Raw genomic sequence first — 22,799 nt, 5'->3', positions numbered from 1 at the left:
CCGACGCGGGGCTCGAACCCACGAACCATGAGATCCTGACCTGAGCCCCCCAGGCCGCCGGTACGCATAGCTCTTTAAAAGGCACCTTCTTTGTATGTCATTTCTGCTAGAACGATGAGGCGTTCACACGTTCTTAATTCTTTGTTTTGCTCCATTCAGGGTGTGAGGTGCTGTCTGAGGTTGGCTTTTTTGGAAGCAGAACCTAAGAAAAACGTTCCTGTGACAGTGACTCGAGTGCTGGCAGGGCGGAGCCCGGTGACCGAGGACAGTCCTAACAGACGGAGTCAGAGAGAGCCGGAGAGAGACAGCCGGCAGGGGGGCCGCCCGGTGGCTTGTCCACCAGCGGGATGGAGGTCAGGGGCGTCCAAGGTCTCCTCGGAGGGGCGGCGCCCTCCCAACCCAGCCTGTGTCCTGTGACCTCCTTGTCACCTTCTCCTGTCATCCCGAGGCCCGGTTCTCTGGGAGCCGGGCCGGCCCAGGGTCCTCGGGGACCAGCATTCCCATCGGGGCCCCGGCCACACAGCCTCCTCGCCTGTCTTTCTCTTGCAACTTCAAATTTTCTGTCCCAGGTGCTCCACTGCTCGGCCACTGACCCAGGCACCGAGGAGCTGTCTTGTCCGGTGACAAGAATGGCCTACACGCTTGGGCGTCCCTGCAGGTCCCTCCCCGGGACAGACTGTGGATCTGGCTCCAGTAGATGCCTTCTCCTCCCCACATACACGACAAGGGAAAACAGATACACGGGGGCAAAGCTCGGAGGTCCCAGAGAGGGGGCGCTTGTGCCCACGACCTCCAGAGCCCGGCCTCTCCCCGGCCTCCCCAGCCTCTCCCCAGCCTCCACGGCCACAGGCACATGTGTGCACCCCAACTCCCGCGGACTTCCCCCTCCCCGTGTCCCAGAACCACGGCCCGCGGAGTCGGGGCTGACCCCTCCCGGAAACCTCTTCCGAGCGCCGACCGGCCACTGTGAACTCACGGGGACAGGGACAGTTTCCGGGGCTGCCTGGCCTGCTGTAGCCCATGCTTGTGGCTCTGAGGCCCAGCTTCCGCTCAGCCACGGCCACGGCGATGACGTGGCAGCCGCATGGCGTGTGGAGGGCCCCGAGACAAGTGAGTGGACATGGCTCGTGCTGTCAGGAGCTCTCACACCTCCACGCTGCCACGGGGCAGTGCCGTGTCCCTGCTCGCCAGCCCGGCCCGTGTCCTCTGAGGGCGGCAGACCCGCTCAGGACTTTTAAGGGTCTTGGGCTTGGAGATGAGAACCCATTGTTTCCTGAAAAGGCCGAGCCCACAAGCTGCGACCCCAGCGGGGAGGCTCCCCGGCTGATGGGTCCCCCGTCTGGGCCCTGTTGGTTTGGTCAAGGTCAAGGTCAAGCGAGGCACACCCTTCCATGCTGTTCAGCCCTTAGTGCCGGCTCTGTCTCCTGGTCGGGCGTTGGTGTGGGATGGGGGCCTCTGCCTGAGCCCTTAGCACGTTCTGGAATGTCCTGTTTGCTCATCTCTCTCCCCTAGGACTGGGCTTTCTACGGACGGGGCGCGTCTTCCCCGGGCAGCCCCAGCCCCGTGTCTCACAGGTGGCCGTTGTCACAAAGGCGTTTACCGAGAACACGCTGGAGAGAGTTGGCGGGAAAACGGGGGCACAACTGTTGGGCCGAAAGTGGTGTTGTTTTATATCTGTTTGCATACGGAGGTGACGCCATTTGTATGTCATGGGAAAGTGTTCCCCAGCTGGGCCATCCATTCGTCTATCCGGGGCCCTGCCTCCATCTACCACGTTTCTCCCACTGCGAAATACTGTGCCATAAGCGTTCTCACACACACACTTGAGTGTTTCAAGGCTTTTATTTCACCAGGAAGGACGTCGAGAATGGAGACAGCCGGGTCAAAGATGCGTTTATGTTCAAGCAAAAGGCACTCGGGGTGCCTGGGTGGCTCCGTCGGTTGAGCGTCCGACTTCCGCTCAGGTCATGATCTCCCATGGTTCGTGGGTTCGAGCCCCGCGTCGGGCTCTGTGCCGACGCCTCGGAGCCCGGAGCCTGCTGCGGATTCTGTGTCTCCCTCTCCCCCTGCCCCTTCCTTGCTCCCACTCTGTCTCCGCCTCTCTCTCTCCCTCAAAAGTAAACAAACATTAAAAAATACAAAAGACACTGTCACAGTAAGTTGTAAAAACACGTACATTTCTACCAAAAACGTGTCAGGAAATTCCTTCTGCGCCCCTGTGCCTGAAGGACAGGCGGTAAGCGTTCTTTCGTGCTTTGGTGGATGCAGCTGGGGCTGAGAAATGCCGTCACGTTGTTACTTTAACTTGCATTTTCCTGAGACGAAGTAGCTGCTTTCGCGCTTCCGGATTTATTTGCAATTATTAAATATTTCCATAACACAGCAACTCTGAGAAAAGGGTAACATTGTCCCCCACGCTCAGTGTCAAGACGACGCCAGCTGTCGAACAGTTGGCCATAACCCTTCGGATCCTTCTTCCCTTTATTTCTGATCCACGCCACCCTCTCTTTTCTTAATCTGTGTGAAGACGAACTCGACCGTGCCAACTCCACAGTCCCACCAGCTCCTCGCCCTCTCCATCCAGAGTTGCCCCCATTGGTCGGTCCATGAGACTTTTTTTTTTTAAACTCTTTAACTACTTCTCTATTTATGCGTAAAATACGCGACGGCCCTGAGTTATAAAAATGTGAATTCAGTGCCCTGTTTGCAAGGAGACCACGTGACGGGCCGAAGCGTATTCCTTTGTGTGACCGAGTGTCCCCCCTGCTCCTCCGAGATACGGTTAGACTGCCTCACTTTTCACTGTCACACACAGCCCCATGGTCTCCTTTTCCTTGTCCTCTCGCGCTGGTGCCGAAGGCTTGGAGTTGGGGTCGCCGACTCGGAGGTCTCCTGCATCTTTGACCTGCAGAGACACTGCCTAACAGTCTCCTGGGCAGCCGCCCCATCTCCCACCAACAATGGAAGGCCCCCTCTCCCCCCACGTCCTCAATGACAACTGTGTTGATCAGACTTCGTAAATCTGAGGATGTAACGATCTTGCTTTAATCTCGTGTTTCCCTCAGTAACGAGGGATGCTCGACTTCTTTTGATGTATTTAATGCCATTTGAGTTTTATGAATGGACAGTTCAAACCCTTTGCTCATGTGCCCGTTGTGTTTTTCTTATCGATTTTAATAAATCCTTCATATATTCTGAATACTCTGCCCAATTACCACTCTGTTGGGCATATAAAATATAAATGGCACGCATTTTCTATAAGTTTATTAGCTGTCTTTTACATTTCTTTAAATGCTTATTTATTTATTTATTTATTTATTTATTTTTATTTATTTTTGAGAGACAGAGCATGAGTAGGGGAGGGGCAGAAATAGAGGGAGACACAGAATCAGAAGCAGGCTCCAGACTCTGAGCCGTCAGCACAGAGCCTGACGTGGGGCTCGAACCTGTGAACCTCGAGATTCTGATCTGAGTAGAAGTCGGACGCCCAACCGACAGAGTCCCCCAGCACCCCTGCATACATTGCCTTCCACCATTCAGGCATTGTCATCCCCGTGGGATTTGTTCTCTGCGAACCGTATTTTGTACATAGTGAAACCCAAGGATAAAATGTCTGCTTCCTGAGGGTTTCCTGCCAGTGTTCCCTGGGAGTCTGCCCGGCCCCCGTGACTCTCCCAAACCACAACCCCCTTCTGGACGTTCTTCCTGATCTAGCCTTCTGTATCCGCACCAAAGCCACACTTTTCATTATGAAGCCTCCAGGTGGCTGGAAGGCAGAATGCTCTGTTTTCCTCCTCCTCCTCCTCCTCCTCCTCCTCCTCCTCCTCTCCTGCCCTTCTTCAAATGTCTCATTCCTCTCTCAAAAACAAACAAAATATTTTTAAAAATGAAAAAAAAAGGGGGGCGCCTGGGTGGCTCAGTCGGTTAAGCGTCCGACTTCGGCTCAGGTCATGATCTCACGGTCCGTGAGTTCGAGCCCCACGTCGGGCTCTGTGCTGATGGCTCGGAGCCTGGAGTCTGCTTCAGATTCTGTGCCTCCCTCTCTCTCTGCCCGTCCCCCGCTCACGCTCTGTCTCTGTCTCTCTAAAGAATAAATAAAACATTAAAAAAAAAATAAATGTCAATGACATTTATTGGCTATTATTTCTTTTTTTCTTCCGTAGGAAATCTGGGACCACCTTGTCAGATTACACAAAAAACCTCTCCCGCGATTATTTTTATACTAACTTAGACATAACTATACACAACGTAATGAAAGCACCCACCTTCGGTGAAGAGTGAAGGTTTCGTGAGCTGCATAGACCTTTGTGGCCACCAGTCCAATCTAGAGCCTCCCGGTCACCTCCTCTCTTCCTCCCCAGCCCCTCTCCCAGCCCCAGAACCACCGGCCTGCTTCCTGTCCCGTGGAGGAGTCTCTCCCAGAATTTCATACACATGGAATCACGCGGTACGTTTGCACCTGGCTTCTTTCACTCTGCGTGCTGTTTACGCGGGTCTCCGTGGTTGCTCGTACCAACACTTCGCTCTGTTTCGTCGCTGGGTAGCATGCTGCCGTGTGGACATAGTCACCCCCACTGGACATCAAGCAGGGTTGTTTTTGGTTCTTAGTACACATACAGCTGCGGTGAAAATTCCTATTGACGTCTCTGTGCGGAAACGTGTTTTCACGTCTCCTGGGCAAGTAAGGACCTAGATGTGGCAAGACCAGGTCATGTGGTGCGCGTGTGTGTTAGCTTTATACAAGACTGCCAAACTATTGTGCAAAGGGGCCGTGGCGCTCGGCACACATGTGGGGGTGTCTCGGGGCTCCACGCACTGGACAACGCTTGCTGTCATCAGTCTGTTTAAATTTTAACCATTCTAACGGCCCGGGGGATTGGGATGGCATTTCCCGGATGACTAATGACCCTCGCCATTATTTAGGTTTTTATTTCCCCCCGTGTATCTCCTTTGGTGACGTGTCTGTTCAAATTTATTGCCTGTTTTGCACTGACTTGTTTAATTAGTCATAAGGGTTCTTTACATAGTTTGGATACAAATCCTTTGTCAGATACAGGGCTTGCACATGTTTCCTCCCCGTCAATGGAGGATCTTTTCACGCTGCCAACAGTGTCCTTGAAAAGCAAGCTTTTTGAATTTTTTATGAAGTCCACTTTATAATTTTATTCTTTTATAGATCGTGCGTTTTAGGTGCAGTATCTAAGAAATCCATGCCTAACTCAAGATCACCAAATCTTCTCCCATTTAAGGCCGTAAGCACATGCAGTTTATTTTGTTATCAATAATCGTTCAATAAAGTTGTAAAAAAAAATGGGAACGCTGGATGTCTGATGGAAAAGTTTTAAGTGATTTCAGGCCGCCATTTTGCTAGACCCCACACAGTCGCCTCTCAGCAGAGAAAGGTTAGAATGTGTACGTATTTACTAGAGGCTTGGGTATATTAAAATACTAAAGTTTGGGAGAATTTTAAAAAGCAATAGTGAATGTCTGCAGAGGACAACGTGTCCAGGGCTCGGAGAGGGGCCTGTGAAATCCTGGGTTTGTCATTTTTTCCCTCGGGTTCTCAGGTACGTCACGTGACTGTGTCAGCCCAGTTCTGCAATCCACAAACTGGGAGCACACAGCACAGGTTTGTAACGAGGAGCAAATACATCACTTGCAGACAGGCTTCTAGAAAGCCTCGTCTAACAGGCAAGGAGAGTGGTTCTTTTCCCCTCCTCTCCTAGGTAGCTAAGGCCCCAGGAAGGGCCCCTCCGTAGCACAAAGCTCTCCGGCCCTGTGCCGGCTGTGACACAAACACGCCCCTAAGGAAGAGGCGTGACCCCAGGCACGTCCCAACGTCCACGGGAAGGTTCCGTGAACTGCGCAATCACAAAGTTGGCCTGCGCTGTTCACGGTTCAGAGCAAAGTCATTTTTATTGTAACGAAATTTTAAAAGGCAGTTACATTAGTTATACATATACACAACCAACTCAATAACCGTTAGTCATAGAGAACATTCAAGAAATACAGACGATGATTTATCCACAGCACGGCTCACATCCATAAGAAGAAAGGCTACAAGAGAAACGATTAAGTGCTCGACTTGTCCACGGACGCCCGTCTGAGAAGCGTCTATGAAGGAAGAGGCCTGGCCCAGCGAGCCCTGGTCTTCACGGTCGGTGCCGCCCACGCGGGCTCTGGCCGGTGGCCGGACCGCCGAACTAGCTTTGGCCACCAGACCCAGGCACTCTAGAAGTGGACAGGTGCCTGCCCCGCGGTGCGCTGCCTCTCCACGTTGTCCCAGACCCCCGGCCGTCGATAACAGGTGGACAGCCAGGTGGCTCGTGGCCCCCTAGTACATGAGGCGGGGCAGGGATGTGGCGGAGGGAGGAGACAACGGGCCCCCTTGGCAAGTACTGACCAAACTCGTAGTTTCTGGCACTTCTGTCCTGACTCGTGACTCGCTAGAGCGTCCGCGAGGCAGCAAGACCCTGACTCGGTCTTGCTTGGAGACGGGTCACAACCATCAGGGAGCAGGCGGGCCAGGGGAGTGGCTGTCGCGGTCCCTGCCCCCAGGTGCTGATGCGCTCGGGGACCGGCACTCACTTTCCTGGGACCTGCCCCATCCCTTGTGTCACATGTGGCTAAATGGGGGAGACACTGTCTCTTTACTGGAGTCCACACTCCCTGGTTAAGTTCCGACTAAGAGAACCGCCCCCCGCCTCGCCCCCGCCAACTCTCTGCACAGTATTCACAAAACAGCAAAGGGGCTGGATTGAAAACATCGGGAAGCAGAGGAGGAACGTGACGTCTGTGACGGCTCTGTCACTCCCTGACACCATAGCTAGAAACAAAACCAGCTCCCTAGTGACACATCCGTAGTGTTCTAGAACCTCCCTAGCCACGGCCACAGTCACCAGCCAAGTCCCGGTTGAGCCTCGACATGGCTGCTTCGTGTCCTCCCGCAAGGCGCAGGCAGCCACGGCCCGGCCCGCTCCGTGGGGGAGCCCGGGAAGGTCTCACAGGGGAGAGGAGGTGCGAGCGGCAGAGAGAGTCACGGCCGAAGCCCCAGCCCAGGCTGGGCCGCGTCTGCCGCGGGAGAGGCGTCTGGGCCGGGGCCTCGCAGGGTCCCCTGCTGGCTGGGCGGGCCTGTTCCCAAACGGGACAGTGAGGCCCTGTAAGGGCTTCGACTCTTACCCTGGCCGGCCTCAAGATTCCTTGGGGGAAGAGTCTCTGGGGCATGAGATCCTTCCAGTCCTGTTTTCCCACTGGCCACATGATGGCTTCCAAGAATCACAACCAGAAAGCAGGAGGTGGAGGAGAGAGGACGCAGAGCTCAGGCCGGCCCATCGGACCGCAGTCAGGCTCCCTGTGGGCGCCCCTGGGACGATGCGGGATGGGGGGCCGGGCGGGGGGGGGGGAGGCCGTGCCTCCTGAGTCATGACATTCCGCATGACACTGGCTTTCAGGCCCCTCTGGCCTCACCTGCCGGGACCCGGACCGCGGCAGTCTGCAACCCAGGCCCTGGTGTGGGGACAGAAGAGGACGGAAGGTCGCCGGGGCAAGGCTGCTCTGCCTCTCCCGCGTCCCCTCCGCGTCCAGCGTGGCCCCAGGTCACAGCTGGCGTGCCCCCCTGACGTGCGCAGCCCGGAGAATCCCCTAGTTCCCTCCAGAAAACAGAAGGAACAAATCCGAAATTCCCGATTCTGCCAAACTCACAGGCTAAAGGCCACAAAAAAGTCTGTTTTCGTTTCACAGAGCAACCGCTCTTGGATCCAAAAGCCCTTTTTGTGCCTTTCTCAGAAAACATTACACACACACGGCTCGGGGTCGGCTCAGGCTTGGAGGCAGAGGTGGCCCCGGGCAGGGTGAGCCCTGGGAAGCCCCCCACTCCGGTCTGGCACGGTGAGGGTGTGTGGAGGGTAAAATGACCCCGGTGTGCCTAAACCCGGCACTCAATCATCAATCACCGCCATACACGGAGGGGTTAAAGCTGCTCTAGAAACTGCTGAGTGAGTGCGAACCCAGAGTCCAGGAACCAGGATCACCCAGAGCTGGCTGCTCGCCAAAGGCATTCTACCCACATTGGACGGTTACAGGTGAAGCTCTCCAAGCAAGACAGGCCACGCGGATCCCTGAGGGACACCGGGCGGGGCTGGCACGTAATGCCCAGCACAGACGCCGCTCCCGGTCCCGTCCTGCACGCTGGGCCCGCTCTGCTCTCAGGCAGCCGAGACCCTGCTCCACTCGGCCTGGCCTTCCGGAATCCCAGGGGAGGGACACGCGGGTTGTGTCCGAGGCAAGTGCCTGAGCAGGGCTGCCTGAGGGACCCTGGGAGGGACGCAGGGCTTTCCCGGGGGCGGGAGTCAGGGGGCCCATGGGACGGCGGGGCCAGGCGTGGCCGTCACGAAGAGGACAGGAGAGGCTCAGAGAGCCTGCCTCTGTGCGCACAGGGCGTGGGAGGGGGCGAGGTCGGCGAAGACGGGGAAACGCAGCCAGCCAGGGACCACGGCTCGGTCAGCCAGCAGAAGTTTCCAGAAGCGGGCTCTTCTTCGCGTCCTGAGGAATTCGGGGCCCCGGGGCGAGTGTGGCAGAATCGGAGCGGGAGCCCCAGCCTCCTGCCTCACAGACCTGCACCCCGTCCCTCCCCAGACACCACGGCCCCCCAGCCGGCCGAGGAGAGAAGGCTCAGGGGCCTGGTGGGACGCGTTCCTGCCCCCGTGCGGGTCCGCACCCGAGCCCCCTCCAGGTCACTGAGGCCACGTGGCCGCCAGGGCCGGTCCTGGGGGAGCAGGCCTGCACGGCAGGGCACCGGACGAGGGGGCCTGGACGTCCCGCCTCCCCGCTCGCTCCTCCACATAAGGCCCAGGGCTCTGCAGCCCCGGAGGCGCTGGCCTGGAGGGGGGGACGAGGGCGTGCACTCACCAGGCAGCCAGGTCCTCGGGGCCTCCTGGAAGAGGAGGGGGCCGCTTCCTCTCAGAAGCCCGGCGCATTAAAGCCAGTGGGCTCCCGGCCAGGACTCCTGGCGAGGCTGTGGGACCGCAGCCGGGCACCGGGACCCCGGGCCAACCTCGCTCCAGTCGGGGCGCCGCTGAGCTGGGGGCAGGGGAGCTGGCGTCCGGCCCTGGGTCCCCGCCTGCTCGGCCCCAGCGCGGAGAACACAGGCCAGGCGTCCTGCTGGCCTCCCTTCCCCGCACCCGAGTCCGCCCACCCACGGAGGTTAAAGGCGGGAAGAAACCCAATTCCTGAGGCCTGGGCAGGCCCCGGACACTCACTCTGGACTACAGGTGAACGTTTTATAGGCGAAAACCGTCTACTAGGAGATTATTCACAACCAGACTCCCGGCGCCCAGTCGGCTCGCCTCCCAAGCACACACAGATAAAGTACAATAAATACAACGGGCCCCCCGACGGCTACCGGGGCTCCTGGTCGGTGGCCCCGGGCTGGGGGCCAGAGCGGAGAGGCGCTGTGCAGGGGAGGAGCACGGGGGTGAGACGCTTTCTGCTGGGGGGGACCGTGGCGGGGCGGGCGGGGCAAGCAGGGTGCGGGGGGGCCCCGCCCGCGTGGGTGGCGCGGTCACGACAGGAGCCACGCCGCCCAGCGCCAGCCGCACTCTGCCCGCCGCTACTCGGAGAAGGGCGGGAACATGCCCAGGTCCGCGAAGTCCTCGATGTTATAGTTGCCGGTCCCCTGGGTCGGGTCTCCGGGCATGGGCAGCATGTCCTGCGGGAGGGGAGAAGAGAAGGCCGAGGGCGGTCAGCTCACCCTCCTGGGCACCTGCGTGTCCCAGGAGCCCAGCCTGCCGCTCCCCCTCACGCTCACCTTCCTTGGGGCAGCCCAGGGGTCTCAGGGGGGCCTCAGATGTCCACACCCGGAAGCCGCTACTCCCTGGGGGGGCGGGGTCATCCCAGCAGGTAAACCGAGCCTCAGGACATAACCCGCGTTTATGTAAAGCCAGGACGCAGGGCGCACAGGAGCCCATCGGTGGGGTGAACCTATCAGGGCCCGGAGCAAGGCTGTGCGTGTTCCGGGGGCGGGGCCAAATGCCTGCGTCCTGAAGCTTCACTTGTAACAGGCCCTTCAAGTTCGGCCGGCCTCAGAGTGCCCATCCAGACAATGGGCATAGCCAGTATTTCAATCCCGTGTGGAAAATTTCCCAAGGCGTGTTTTCTCAAATTCTTGGCCCGTGAGACACTCTGGGAGAAAAGGACTGTGTGGACGAGTGGTTGTGGGGAACAAGGCATACGCACTCCGCCTACCGCCTAAAATAGCCTCAGTCTTCATTAATATAATAAAAGCCTCTGATAAGTCCTTCGGTCAAGAAACCGCACAACTTTGCTTAACCAGCGTTTCACGCGCTTATTCGACCAAGAATTCTTTTTAGCCTCGTGACCACGAAGAGCCAGGTTGGGGAGTTCTGCGCCACGCAGCTGCTGTGCGGCGTAAGGACGGAGGAAGGAGGTCAGAACGCTGCCCCTCTGGAGACCTAGAGGGACATCTGGGTTCTAGACCCCTGTCTGCGAAGGTGTCGCTTGGCTAGGTGGGAGAGGCGCTGGGGATGAGGAGAGAGCCCCCTCGGGAGGGGGGTTACGGGCCGGGGGGCCTCAAGTCCCTCCCCCCACGTGCTTCCTGCACATCCGTGCTCTGCAGGGCAGACCTGGAGCTCCAGGCACAACGGAAGGCGCCTCGGTGCTTCTTCCTCGTGCGGGCCCCGTGGGATGGGCCGAGCACTGGGCTCAGGGGGAGTCAATCAGCTCACGCCTCCATCTGGAACCTTCCTCCCGGGGAAACTTGTGGCGGAAGACGGACCCAGAAAAACCCCAAGGGGCAGAGCACTGGCGCGCGGGGCTAGGGGACGAGGCGTGGCCAGGAGCGTCTCCAACAACGGACGGCTACGTGATGCCCGGGTGTCCCCGACCAGAGAGGGCAGCGGAGGCCCGGGCTCCCGGCCCCCGTCCCCGGGGCTGGGCCAGAACTCAGGTCTCTATGGAGCAGGCGGGGCTGTGGCAGGGGGCAGGGGAAAGGAAGCAGAGAGAAGGTGCCGGTACCTACGACAAGGCGGTGCTCGCTCGATTTACCTGGAACACTTCAGTCTGACCGGGCTGCTGGTGGGGGTGCTGCTCACCGCTCTGCTGCCCGTGGTGCTGGCTCTGCCACTGGGACCAGACCTCCGAGGGCCGCCCTTGGAACTGCCCGCCGCTCTGTCCGCTCTCAGCTGAAAGAGCCCACGCACAGGACACCGCCTTCAGGGCCGAGCCGCGGCTCCGCCGGACCTGCCACGGCCCAGAGGCCCCCGCGTCTGGAAGGCACGCTCCGTCCAGAGCCGGCCGCCGTCCCCTTCCGGCTCGCACCGACCCACGGGTAGCAAGTCAATGCCAACCGCCAGCACTCAGTGCAGGGGGCGGGTCCCCTCTGAGCGCACCGGCAGGGGCACCGGAGGCTCGGTCCTGGAGCCCTCCGTGCCCTCTGGAGCTTTGGTGGGGGGCTTGTCTGCGGGGTCTGGGCCCCCCCACCCCCACCCCGGGCCGCCCCCCTGCAGCCCCGAGAAGGGAGAAGCCATCTCTGCTGCTGCAGCCCCCGGGCTGTTCTCTGAAAAGTCTGGTTCTGCCCGAGGAAGAGTTTCGGCTCAGCGTGCCCTGCCTTCCGCCAACCTCACTGCGCTGAAGCCGCGAGGGCCTTCCACGGGGGCCCCGAGCCACGGCCCCGCTGGCTCGTCCCTGATGTTTCCAGGTGGCGTGTGCGCAAAGGCACTGGGGCGCGGCTCAGACCCGGAGATGGGCCTCTTTGCAGGAATCGGCACGTTAATTTGTGCGGAGAGCAGCTTGTCTCCGTCTACACCGTGCAGGTGGCAGGGACCCGCGGGAGTTCGCAGGCAGGGAGCGGCCGCACAGCCCCGTGCATCCGGGAGCCCCACCGCCCAGGGCGAGCGCAGAGAGCAGAGGAGCCCAGATATGAGGCGGCCGCCGTGGCAACGGGTGCACGACGTGAGGGCGCCTGGAAGCGGACGCGGGGCGGAGGGGGCGCAGGTGGAGGCCGCGGGCGGTCAGGACGCCACCCCTGCGTCCGGTGGGTGGACGCGCACAGCCCTGCTTCTCTCGGCTGCGGGATTACCTGCCGGCCTGGGGGCCACGTCTAAGTCTCCGAGGGGTGCCTCGGGCTCCCTGTGCGAGAATCCAGCTTCTCTCCCCCTCAGAGCCTCTCCTCCGGCTCACGTCCACTCCCCTGCACCGTGTCCCTGAATGCAGCGCCCCGTCGGATGCCAGCCTGCCTGTGGCCTCGCGTCACCTCCTGGCGGGGCCGCCACTAGGCTGACCCAGCCCCAGGTCACGCGTCACCGAGGGTCCCCCCAGTTCTCGATACTGGAGACTTCCGGACGTATTTGCGGAGGAAAGAAGAACGGAGAGGAGCGGAAAGAGGGCCGGACCTCCCGTCACCCTCTCCTCCTCCTCCCATTTGAAGCGTCCCGGCCACCGTCGGCTTGTGATGAAACCCATGCGCGTTCCTGCGTCAGCCCCGTGACGCCCCGCGGCGGGCCAGGCGGCAGGGGCTGAAGGCTGCAGGACGGTCGGCGTAGTTCTGCTGATGACAGACGCGGGATTTCAGAATAAACATCCTTAAACTGCCGGGAAGGGAGATGCTCCTTCTTAAACGTTCGCCACAGGAAAAGTCACTTCGTGTCACTTACTCTTCCCTCTGACCCTAAGACACGGGCCCGTTACCCGCCTTTGCCACACGAGGAAACCGAGGCTCTAAGGCGCCAGGGAACGAACTGGCCCGACTCGTCTGGCTTGTGAATGCCGGAGCCCCGTTCTGACGCGGACGCCCCGTGCACTCGCTTGGTAAACCGAGCGTCTGTATCCAACGCCCACCGTGCACCTGCCGCTGAGCGGAGTGCTGGGGCCACGGTGGTGACCAAGACTGGCCAGTGCCCTGGGGAGGACAGATGAGCGACCAGCCCGCCAGGACCGCCGACAGCTGCAAGGGGAGCCAGGCGGCGTCGGGGGGACGCGGAAGCCGGACCTCCCGTTGCGGGGTCTTCCCGGGGGAGGTCCCTCCCAGGCAGTGACCTGCAGGAGGGACTCACTGCCGTCCGCCAGGAGGCCCGGGGGGAGGACCTTCTTCCAGCCTCTGCAGTGAAACACCGTTTCCCGAGCCGCGCGGGTGACGGGCAGACTCCATGATGTGCCGTGACTACAAGGTAACCCCTCCCGGGTGACGCGGCGCTGGCCGCTCCCAGCCCGCCAGCCCTGCGGTCCAAGGAGAGCGTGCTACGGGCTGCTGCCATCCGGGCAAACGGGTGGGCTTCCAGACCAAACTTCACAACCTTGAGAAGCGCGTGGATTCCTGGGTCGTAGGAGCAACCCGCTTCTCTGAGCGGGAAGCTGGCGCCCACGTTCGCCGCACCTTGTCTTCCTCAGGCCGTGTCTTTCACCGCCTCCTCTTAGTCAAGGATCTTTATACCGAGCGTCCCGGTTCCCGTGGCCGGTGTGGTTTCTGCGTCCTGCCTGGACCCGGACCGCGTCCCTCCCGCTTAGCTCCACAGGGAGGTGACGCTCGCACCTGTCAGCCCCCAGGAAGTGGCTCCAGTTCCGCGTCTAGACCTCCTCGTCGGGCGGGGTGAGACCCAGGCTGAGCAGAAGCTGAAACCAGTTCTGGAAATGCAAACGCATCGGCAGCGCAGCTCAGGGCGCATCACCAGGCCTGCCAGGGCGGGAGCGCTTTGGGCAGATGCCGGGAAACCCGGGGAGCAAATGAGCGTGTGGTTCGTAGAAGGTGCCAGAACCCAGAAGGGCCGCTTTCCCGTTCAAGGTCGGAGCTCGGTCCACAGGCCGTCCTGAGGAGCCCGCCGGAGCGCCGGCCTGTTTGTGCCAGACCTTGGTCACGCCGGCCGGCATGGGTGCCGGCCGTCAGCTCGCCTGCTCCGGCCGGTGACACAGGGCAGTCGAGACCCCGGTATCCGGCCCCGGGCAACCAGCTGAGCCGGGTACTGTGGGCAGGGGGGCTGCGGGCCTGTGAACCCTCCAGGCCCAACCAGCAGGCCCCACGCACGGCCGTCCGGCCTGCGCCCTCAGAGGGGGCCCGGAAGCCACTCAGGTCGCACACGGGGCCCGGGGGAGTGTCCACTGCACGGCTAGACGCAGCTGGTTCGTAGTCCTGGGTTCATTTGATGACTGCTGAGTTTGACCTTAGTGGGGGCTGCTCTGTCCCTTCCCCCCACACCCCTTCTCCCACTCTCTTCACTGCACCCCTCCCACCATGCTCAGGACCACCCATCCTTGTTCACCAGCCCCTTGAACACCCTCTTCTCTCTGACCCTGCCCGAAGCCCGTCCCCACGGACCCCGTGTCCCTGAAGCCCCTGGAGCAGAGCTATGGGTCTCCGACACGTTGCATATCCCCCATCCCCGCCCCGCCTGCCCCCCAACCCCCCACACCTGTGCTGGGGCCTCCTGCCCACACCAGCCGCTGGCCGGCCCCCGCGAGCGCCTCGTCTGGATGGTGCTGGCACCCCCCCATCAAGACCAACCCCCATCCCAAGCTCCCCCTCAGCTTCCTGTCCCCCTCCCCAGGGCCTGGCTTCCAAGCCCGCCACGGCCCCCTCGCTGGGTCACCGTCAGCAAAGGAGGGACAGAGGGAAGGCCACGGGAAACCGCTCTCCACGCACCCGGCCAAGGGAGTCCGGCCCTCTCGTTAACACAGACCAAGAGACCTCTGCAGGGACACCGATCCCCACCCGATTCTAAGGCGCCCTGAACAGCGGATGGGAAGACGCTGGCGAGCAGAGCCCGAGGGGACCTCACCGCGCCTCAGTGTACTTCTCTGTGAAGTGGGAGCGATCAGGCATCTCCCCCTTAGGGCTTCCGGCAGCATTGAAGGATTCTCGCGTGCGCGCCGGGCAGACAGAGCGTCCAGAGTCAGCCGCGGCCGTGACTCCCACTGGGATCGCCGAGGGCAGGAGAGCGTGAGCGCAATGAAGAGGCGCCTGCTGAGCCCGGAGCCCCGTCTGTGTGGGGCTGCTCTTGGCCGTCGAGTCGTGCAGGGGCCTCAGCCCAGGGCCTGTGTCCCTCCCGTGTCTCATCTACGTCTACAGCTCAGAGCCCGCATTTGCCAGGTGGAGATCAGACCCCAGATTGCCAGGGCAGCACAGGGGCCCCTGCTGTTTTTGCTGTGGCCTTGCCAGGACGAGCACCCACTCTCCCCTGACCCTCCAGACTTGGCGGCCCCCCGGGCCTGTGTCACACCGAGGCTGCTGTCCCCAGAGAGCTGCCCTGCCCGTCTCCCAGTGCCCGTGCGTCTCCCGGCCTCGATGCCGCACCGAGGGCCAGGCCTCCCGTCTCCCAGGAAGCACCGGGTGCCTGCACGCCTGGTCTGCCCTGGACCCTTCAGGGTGAGGCGGGTGGAACGCTCCCCAGGGGCCGGAGCCGGAGGCAGAGACTGCCGGGAGGTGAGGGTGAGGGGACCAGGGTGGCTTCCGAGCTGGGTGCCCGGGGGCCTGGAAGGCAACGGCTCGGGGCCTGTCCTTCCTGAAACGGCGCAGAACCAGCCGGCAGGGGGAGCTTGAGGCCCCACACGAGCACCTGCTCCAAGTGAACAGAGGCCGCAGAGCTGAGATGCAGCCACGCGGCAGTGACCGCAAGAGGTTGCGAAACGCCGCGCCCACGACCTCATGCCGCAGGGGCTGCGGGGCTGTGAGTGGCGGGGGCGGGAGAAGACGTGGGGCGCGGCGGATGACCCCGCGTGCGGGCGAGGGACACGGCCTCGTCCCTAAGGCCGACAGACGCGCAAAGGGGAGCTTCCGGCCTGGAATGGAAATCCCAATCAGCAGCGAGGCGCCCCAAGGGCCATGTCATTGGCTGTCACCGGCGACCCCGCTGTGAGAAGGCGGCCGGGCGTCAGCTCAGGATGCTGGGCCGGGCCCCGGGCCCCTCCCTAGCCCCTCCTGATGTGAAGCGGAGCCCCGGCCCACGCCAGCCACACAAGCCACACAGCAGGAGCAAAGGCCCCCGGGACTCGCACCAGAAGGAGTGGCCACTTAACCCTTTACGGCCTGAGGAGCTGGGAGAGGTGTTCTCACGTGGGAGGGGGCCCCTCTTTGCATATTAACAAGAGAGAGAACATCACAGTGCCTCTTATTCCCACGACGTCTTTATACAATTGGCCATCCTCACGACTCTTCCCTGGCTGTTTGAAACCAAGGTTATGGTGTTTTTGACGTGGGGCACCTGAAACTCCTTGCCAAGGACCGAAAAGGGCTGAAACAGCGCTCAGAACGCAGCGGCACACAGGAGTATAGTCCCAGGGTCTTGGAAATGCCAGTCACCCCACAAAGCCAAGACCCAAGCAGCCAGTGTCTTAGGAATACCACCGGACCCCCAGAGCTGGACAGGAGGCGCTTGGAAACCTCCAGACCTGGTCCCAGGGCTCTGGGAGCTGGGGGCTCGGTCCCCCGAACTCGGGATGTGCAGAAAGCACTCTGCCGGCTCCCCCGGGAACTCCCGCCCTCGCGCCCCACCTACCGAACCCCGGAGTCCTGCTGGCGAGACTGGAGTAGGCGTTCCCGCTGGGCGAAGACGTAGCTGGGCTGGAGAGAGGGCTGTAGGAAGAGGGGTCTGCTGGGTACGTGTGGCTCGTTCCAATCCCAAAGGGAGACGACTGAGTCTTGCCGGACTGGGAGGGGATTTGCTACAATCAGGACAAAGCAGAGAGGAGGGCGGTGTCACCAGCAGGCCCCAGGTGGGTCGCTGCCACCCCAGTGGCCGACGGTGACTCCCCGTGGCCCTCCTGGCCAACTGGGCACGAGCCTGGGATCGGGCCAACGTGTGTGGGCCCAGGAACCGCAGGACTTGGGCCCCGCGTCTCTGGGGCGGGTCTGGTTGAACCTGCCCCCAGTCCCGCAGTGAGAGGGGCTCTCGGGGCGCTGGGCTCGGCAGACTCCACAGTGGACACCCGCCTCATGGCGACTACCGGGGGCTGGGCGTGTCCCAGGGCCGGGGGCTCCCAGCAGCCTGGCACCCGGGGCAACGCCCTCACTGAGGCCCGTACCTGTCCGGGAAAGGGCGGCCGGCTCCCTGTCCACGCCACCTGACTCTGGTTCAGCTGTCGGGAGATTTGGGACATGTTCTGGCCCGTTGACGAGGAGGACTGGATGTCATTCACACCAGGCACGTGGACCACGGAAGAGCTACGAGAGACGAAATCGCTTTTGTCCCCGGGAGACGCCTCGCCCACGACGGGGGTCCTGGGCCCTCCTGTTCAATCCCACGTGCGGCCTCTGTCCGTCCGTCTGTCTCCCCAGGGCAGCACGTCACGGGACAAAAAGGCCCCCGGCCCGTCACCGCTGCACTCTGCCTCTTTGGCCCCAGCAGGGCCCGCTCAAGAGAGAGCGGGCCAGACCCCGCGGCCCAGACCCCACCCGTGTGTCTCTTGCTCCCCGCAGAAGATTCTGAGGGGGCAGCTCCTTAGAACGAAAACCAGCCCGGCGCGGATGGCTGCTCTGTGCTCTGGTTAATGTGTCCCTTAGGGGACGCCCACGGGGCCGAGGATTCAGCAAACGGGCCGCAGGCTGTCGGCTGGTTCCCGTTGAACAGACGAGAGAGCCTGTGAGTGAAAGCTTGCGGGGGGTGGGGGGGCCTCGCCCAGTCCCCAGAGCACACTTCCCCGCCGCCCCCCTCGCTCCTCACGACCCCTGACGCCTGCTGTGTGTGTGTCACAGGGGGCGCATCCCCACGGCCCCACGGCCCCTGTAGGCAGACGCTACTGCCTAGAGCTTTTTCCAGCCACTCCGATTATACAATAAGCTCATTAAAGACCGGGGTGGCCAGAGACTGCGGTCTCCCTTCAGGCCCTTCCTCCTGGCTCTGCTGGGGCCAGAGCGCTGGGGGCCCAGGGGGGAGTCGGGGGAGGGGGACGGGGCTAACCACGGAAGGCTCTGGTGGGTTTTGAAGAAAGGCAGTTTATAGACCAGTAGAGAAGCGAGGGGACAAAGTTACTCATGAGTTACAGTCTTTCTTCTACGCCATCCAGTTCCCCTCCAGCCAGGGAGGCCCAGAGAACATCAGAGCCCTCCGGTCCTGGCCGTGACGAGGGGACATCGTTCCCGTCCCCCATAAAACACTTCGTCACTTCACACACAAGGCGCCTTTCCCAGTCGGCCTCAGAAGGCCTTTTCTGATCACGGTTCTTTACAGGGGCCTCTCCCCCACCCCGCCACCCCCGGGAGGGCGCTGGCAGCGGAGGGCCGGCCCCGTGCCCGGCCCTCCCCAGGGGCCCCTGTCTCGGAACACACGGGCCGGGGCCAAGGCCGGCAGCACCACGGCAGGACTCAGGGTGAGGACACGCTTGGGCATGTGCAGCAAGGCCACCGTGCTAGGGCTCAGGGCCACCTCTGACTGCCATTCGTCCCACACTCTTCCCCCTCAAACGAGCGCGGGCCACTTAGATTTACAGGAAATTCAGCCCATTCCACAGGGTTAAGGCCTCATGAGCATCCATCCAACCCTCCCTCCCTCCCTTCCTCCATCCATCATCCCTCCTTCCCCCCTCCCTCCCTCCTTTCCCTCCCTCTATCCATCATCCCTCCATCCCTCCTTCCCCCCCTCCCTCTCTCCCTCCATCATCCCTCCTTCCCCCCCCTCCTTTCCCTCCCTTCCTCCCTCCCTCCCTCCATCCATCATTCCTCCCTCCCTCCTTCTTTCCCTTCCTCCCTCCCTCCCTCCATCCATCATCCCTCCATCCATCATCCCTCCCTCCCTCCTTCTTTCCCTTCCTCCCTCCCTCCCTCCATCCATCATCCCTCCACCCCTCCTTCCCTCCCTCCCTCTTCCTCCATCCATCATCCCTCCTTCCCCCTCCCTCCTTTCCCTCTCTTCCTCCCTCCCTCTATCCATCATCCCTCCATCCCTCCTTCCCTCCCTCCCTCCTTCCCTTCCTCCCTCTCTCCCTCCATCCATCACCCCTCCACCCCTCCCTCTTTCCCTCCCCCCCTCCATCCATCATCCCTCCATCTCTCCCTCCCTCCTTCCCTTCCTCTCTCCCTCCCTCCATCCATCATCCCTCCTTCCCCCTCCCTCCTTTCCCTCCCTTCCTCCCTCCCTCCCTCTATCCATCATCCCTCCATCCCTCCTTCCCTCCCTCCCTCTATCCCTTCCTCATCCACCCATCCGTCCACTCCATAGATGAGCAGTGAGTAAATGCCTCCCGATGCCAGGCTCTGCACAGGGGCTGGCGCCTTCCCCTGACTCCTTCCCCACACCACCAGCCTGCCTCTCCTCCGTAACTGCCCTCCAACTTCTGCTTCTATGACAACAGCCTCAGCCCAGCTCAGCATCTCAGGCTGGACCATCTGTCCTAAGAACCGTCTCCAGCCTCACTTTCCATCTCCCCCGACACACCGCCCCCGACTTTCTCCCAGACCCATTTCCCCAAGTCTCTCCCCTCCAGCCCCCTAGCATGGTATTCAAGGCCTCCGCGGTCCCCTCCTGTTTCCCCCAGACTCGAGCCTCTCCCGCCACCCAGGCTTTGCTCGGCACATTCCCGAGGCCTGTGTGCCCCATCACCCCATCGAGTGACAAGCTGACCTTGGCTTCCAGGCTCAGCTCAGGAGCCGGCCAGGCCTTCCCCGGATGTGCCACCTAGGCCTGGCCGCTCCTCACCTCTGGCCTCTGCTCCCTCCCAGCCGCCCCGGGACTCGGTTGAGTGCCTGCCCGGGCTGGGAGTGGTGCAGAGCCTGGCACGGAACTGTGGCCATCGCCGTGTGCCGAGAGCAGGGGGGGCACGTGACCCCGCGGCAGGAGAGGAGTCTGGAGCCTCCTGCACTGTGCCGCGGGGAGGGGCGGCCGGCGCTGACGAAGGCTCAGCAGCAGCTGGCTCGGCCGCCTTCTCGTCCGGACCGGGGAGCCGCTCCCCAGAGCCCCGGAGCAGGCTGCATCCAGGACACCCCACTGAAGGGCGGGCCGCGGCCACCGCGGGATCTCAGCCTGCTGCCCTGGGCTCGGCTCTGAGCTGCGGCTCCAGGTCCGTCCGCGGCCCAGTGGGGAAGCGTGAGCCTGAGCCTCCTTCGTGAGGGCAGGTTCCTGGCAGGGCCCCCTCCCCCGGGGCGGTCGGTCCCACCTGCCCGGTCCCGGTCCCTGCCTGCACCTGACGCTCCCTTGGGCTCCGGCCAAGTCACCCGGTGGCCGGGCTGTATGGGGACCTCTGCCCGCCTGGGCTTGGGCCTGGGACCGCTCTCCTCGAGAGCTGGATGTTTGGTGGGTGCACGTAGGACCCACACACCCTCCTGCGGGCAGCCCGTCTCTCCTCTGGCCGTTCTTCCCAGTCCCCGACCCTCCTTCCCCAGCCGGCGATAGCAATGCATCTAATAGCAACACATTGGGCGCCCCCGGGGCAGGACCAGAGCCACCAGAACCCTGGCCCGGTCCAGGGCCCAGAGGGCAGCAGCCCCTAACCGGTGTTTGCAGCATTCGCCGCGCACGGGGCTGAGCTCTGAGAGCCAGGGCTTCCCTGGTGAGGGGCATCCCCCGCCCCCGGCCCCCTCCCAGCACGTACCTGAAGGCCTTCCCCGAGTGTCCGGGGGGGAACGGGCTTCCCTGGGAGTAGATCTGCTGGGTTCCCGCCGCAGAGGCTGAGGTCATCATCTTCTTCTCCGCTAGGAAAGGCAGGGCAAGGTCACGGTCAAGGGCTCCCTGCCCTCCAGACTATGGGAGGCGGGGGGGCAGCGGGGAGCAGGCAAAGGACGGGTGTCCTCGAGCAGGACGCATCCCGGCCGTCCGGCCGCACACGCCTTCTCTGCGCACGAGGGCACGGGCCGTCCTCCAACACCCGGGCTGGGCCACACGCTGCCGGAGGGCAGGCCCTTCCCGAGGGTCGCGACAATGGAAAGAACCAACGTAAGGAAGCTCCTCCTCGGACATGGTTTCCTCCCAAGCCCACGGAGGAAGCACAGAGCAGTGGCCCCAACCCCCTCAGCGTGGACCCCAGCGCCGCCCTGCTTGTCACGGGCGTGGCCTTGCACCTGTGACCAACGGGCTCCTTCCCTGAAGTCTCGAAACTCCCACACGTGTTATTTCCACACACCTGCCGGCCCACCCACGAGACACCGGGATAAGGGAGGTTAAAGTTAGTTACAGGGCAATTATTTCGTGCCTCGACAGACCCCTCGCCTGTACCCATCTGTGGCCTGGGAGGTGGGGGGGACACGCAGAGTTGGGGGGGTCCCCCACTGGGTGGACATGAGCAGGGATGGACACTCGGGCTCGTGGACTTGGGGCGGAGAGGGCGGGCTTCCTTGACCACGCGCCGACTACCTCTGTGACGGGCCGATAAACCGAGGCACTGGGCAGCCTCTGGGTCCGTTTCCTTGGCTGCAGCGAAAACCCCGCAGCACGGAGGGGCTTGGACTCCTACGTGTGTGCTTCTGACCGGTCCGCAGGCGGAGAGGGGCTGAAGGTTTCAGGAGACAGGTGCCCCAGGGACCTGTGACCATCCACTCAACGTAAGCTGTTATTTTCTTAGGCACTTAGGGGTTTGGGTGGTTTGGGTAAATGAGAAACGCATTTTTTCCTAAGCGCTCTGAGACATTTGTGGGGTACGAGATTATACGTGGACACAGGTATGTAAAAATGTTCGGTTTTATCATTCAGTCTTCTGCGTCCTTTTTCGCTCTATGGCTTTGACCTGCTTGACCGCTGCAAAATCTGGCTCTATCAGGATTTTCTCGTGTTCCTACCTATTTTGGTTTTCCCATGTTCCGAGGCTCATGACACATGTACCTTCGCCTTCGGGTCCCGCTCATATCTGCATCATATCTGTAGAAGTTAACCATCTCAGCGGGGCGCCCGGGTGGCCCCGTTGGTTAGGCATCCAACTCGGTGTCGACTCAGGTCATGACCTCACGGTTCGTGAGATCGAGCCCCGCGCGGGGCTCTGCGGGGACAGCGTGGAGCCTGCTTGGGATTCTCTGTCTCCCTCTCTCTGCCCCCGCGCCCCCAGTCTCTCTCTCTCTCTCTCTTAAAATAAATAAACTTTAAAAAAAGAAGATAACCATCTTGGCCCACGGCTCTTAGCTGCCTCCGAGGGCACCACACCCCCACTCCTCCGGGTTAAAGGGTTTCTTCACGTCATGTCGTTTGGGCTACGGCGTATTTCGGCAGCACGTCAATCAGGAGTTGCTGTTCAGGGGCCCCTGAACACCAGCTTAGTTTATCGCTCGTGATATTCACGCGTCCTTACCAGTTCGCTTTTTTTCTGAGTATCTTGCAATTTGCTAAAAATGTCCTCGTCTTTTCTTGTGAGACTTCCTTCCTGTTTCTCCTTTCAAGAGTGGCTATCTTTAGACCCACAGGAAGCTGGGTTTCTCCATAAACGTCAGAGAAAAAAAACCAGCACGTGCCGATGGGAAACGTCTGTGTAGGGCCCCCAACCCAGGATGCACCTACATCTTGGCTGAATGGGTTCGATTCGGGTTTTTATTTGTCCTTTGTGTCTTTTGCACCTTCCGACAATCTTTGCGCCGACCCTCGGCGTGCCTCGTCCTTCACACTCCTGCGTTTTCAACCTGCCGCTTCCGTTCCGGTCTTCTGCATTTCGATTCATGTCGCGAACAAGCGCAGTGTCTGGAAGCCGTCTTCTCGGAAGCCTAGGCAGACGGCCCGTGTCTGAGGAGTCCTTCTGCGGCTTCCGGCTGTGAGCGCAGCCTGGTGGGGGGAGCACTGCATTTCCTGCTTTCCTTCCTTCCCTTTCCTTTTTCCTGGGGGTTCGTGTCCCCTGTTCTGTCATCCTTGTGGGAAGGTGTCCTTGTTTGGGTAACATCACAACCTCAC

The 22,799-nt window shown here is 61.6% G+C and overlaps 1 protein-coding gene across 8 annotated transcripts in view; it reads right to left on the bottom strand.

Annotated features, from left to right (window-relative positions):
* Nucleotides 1–5,897: 5,897 nt before the first annotated feature.
* Nucleotides 5,898–22,799, bottom strand: part of ARNT2 (aryl hydrocarbon receptor nuclear translocator 2) — a 147,475-nt gene continuing 130,573 nt past the window's right edge. For 6 of the 8 annotated variants that reach the window (XM_023254803.2, XM_019831777.3, XM_019831774.3 and 3 more), the window contains exons 15-19: nt 20,527–20,626; nt 17,026–17,164; nt 16,500–16,665; nt 11,062–11,198; nt 5,898–9,706 (exon numbers count right to left, since the gene is read on the bottom strand). In XM_023254803.2, the coding sequence (XP_023110571.1) occupies nt 9,608–9,706; nt 11,062–11,198; nt 16,500–16,665; nt 17,026–17,164; nt 20,527–20,626 (641 nt within the window). In that variant the 3' untranslated portion in view covers nt 5,898–9,607. Of the gene's footprint in view, nt 9,707–9,805; nt 10,470–11,031; nt 11,199–16,499; nt 16,666–17,025; nt 17,165–20,526; nt 20,627–22,799 lie in introns of all 8 variants that reach the window. The other 2 variants (XR_002742751.2, XM_023254804.2) reach the window with 2 other exon arrangements.

The sequence above is a fragment of the Felis catus genome, chromosome B3 (assembly GCF_018350175.1).
Source record: "Felis catus isolate Fca126 chromosome B3, F.catus_Fca126_mat1.0, whole genome shotgun sequence".
NCBI lineage: Eukaryota > Metazoa > Chordata > Mammalia > Carnivora > Felidae > Felis > Felis catus.
Note: the sequence above shows the minus strand (reverse complement) of the source record. Positions and strands in the feature narration are given on the sequence as shown.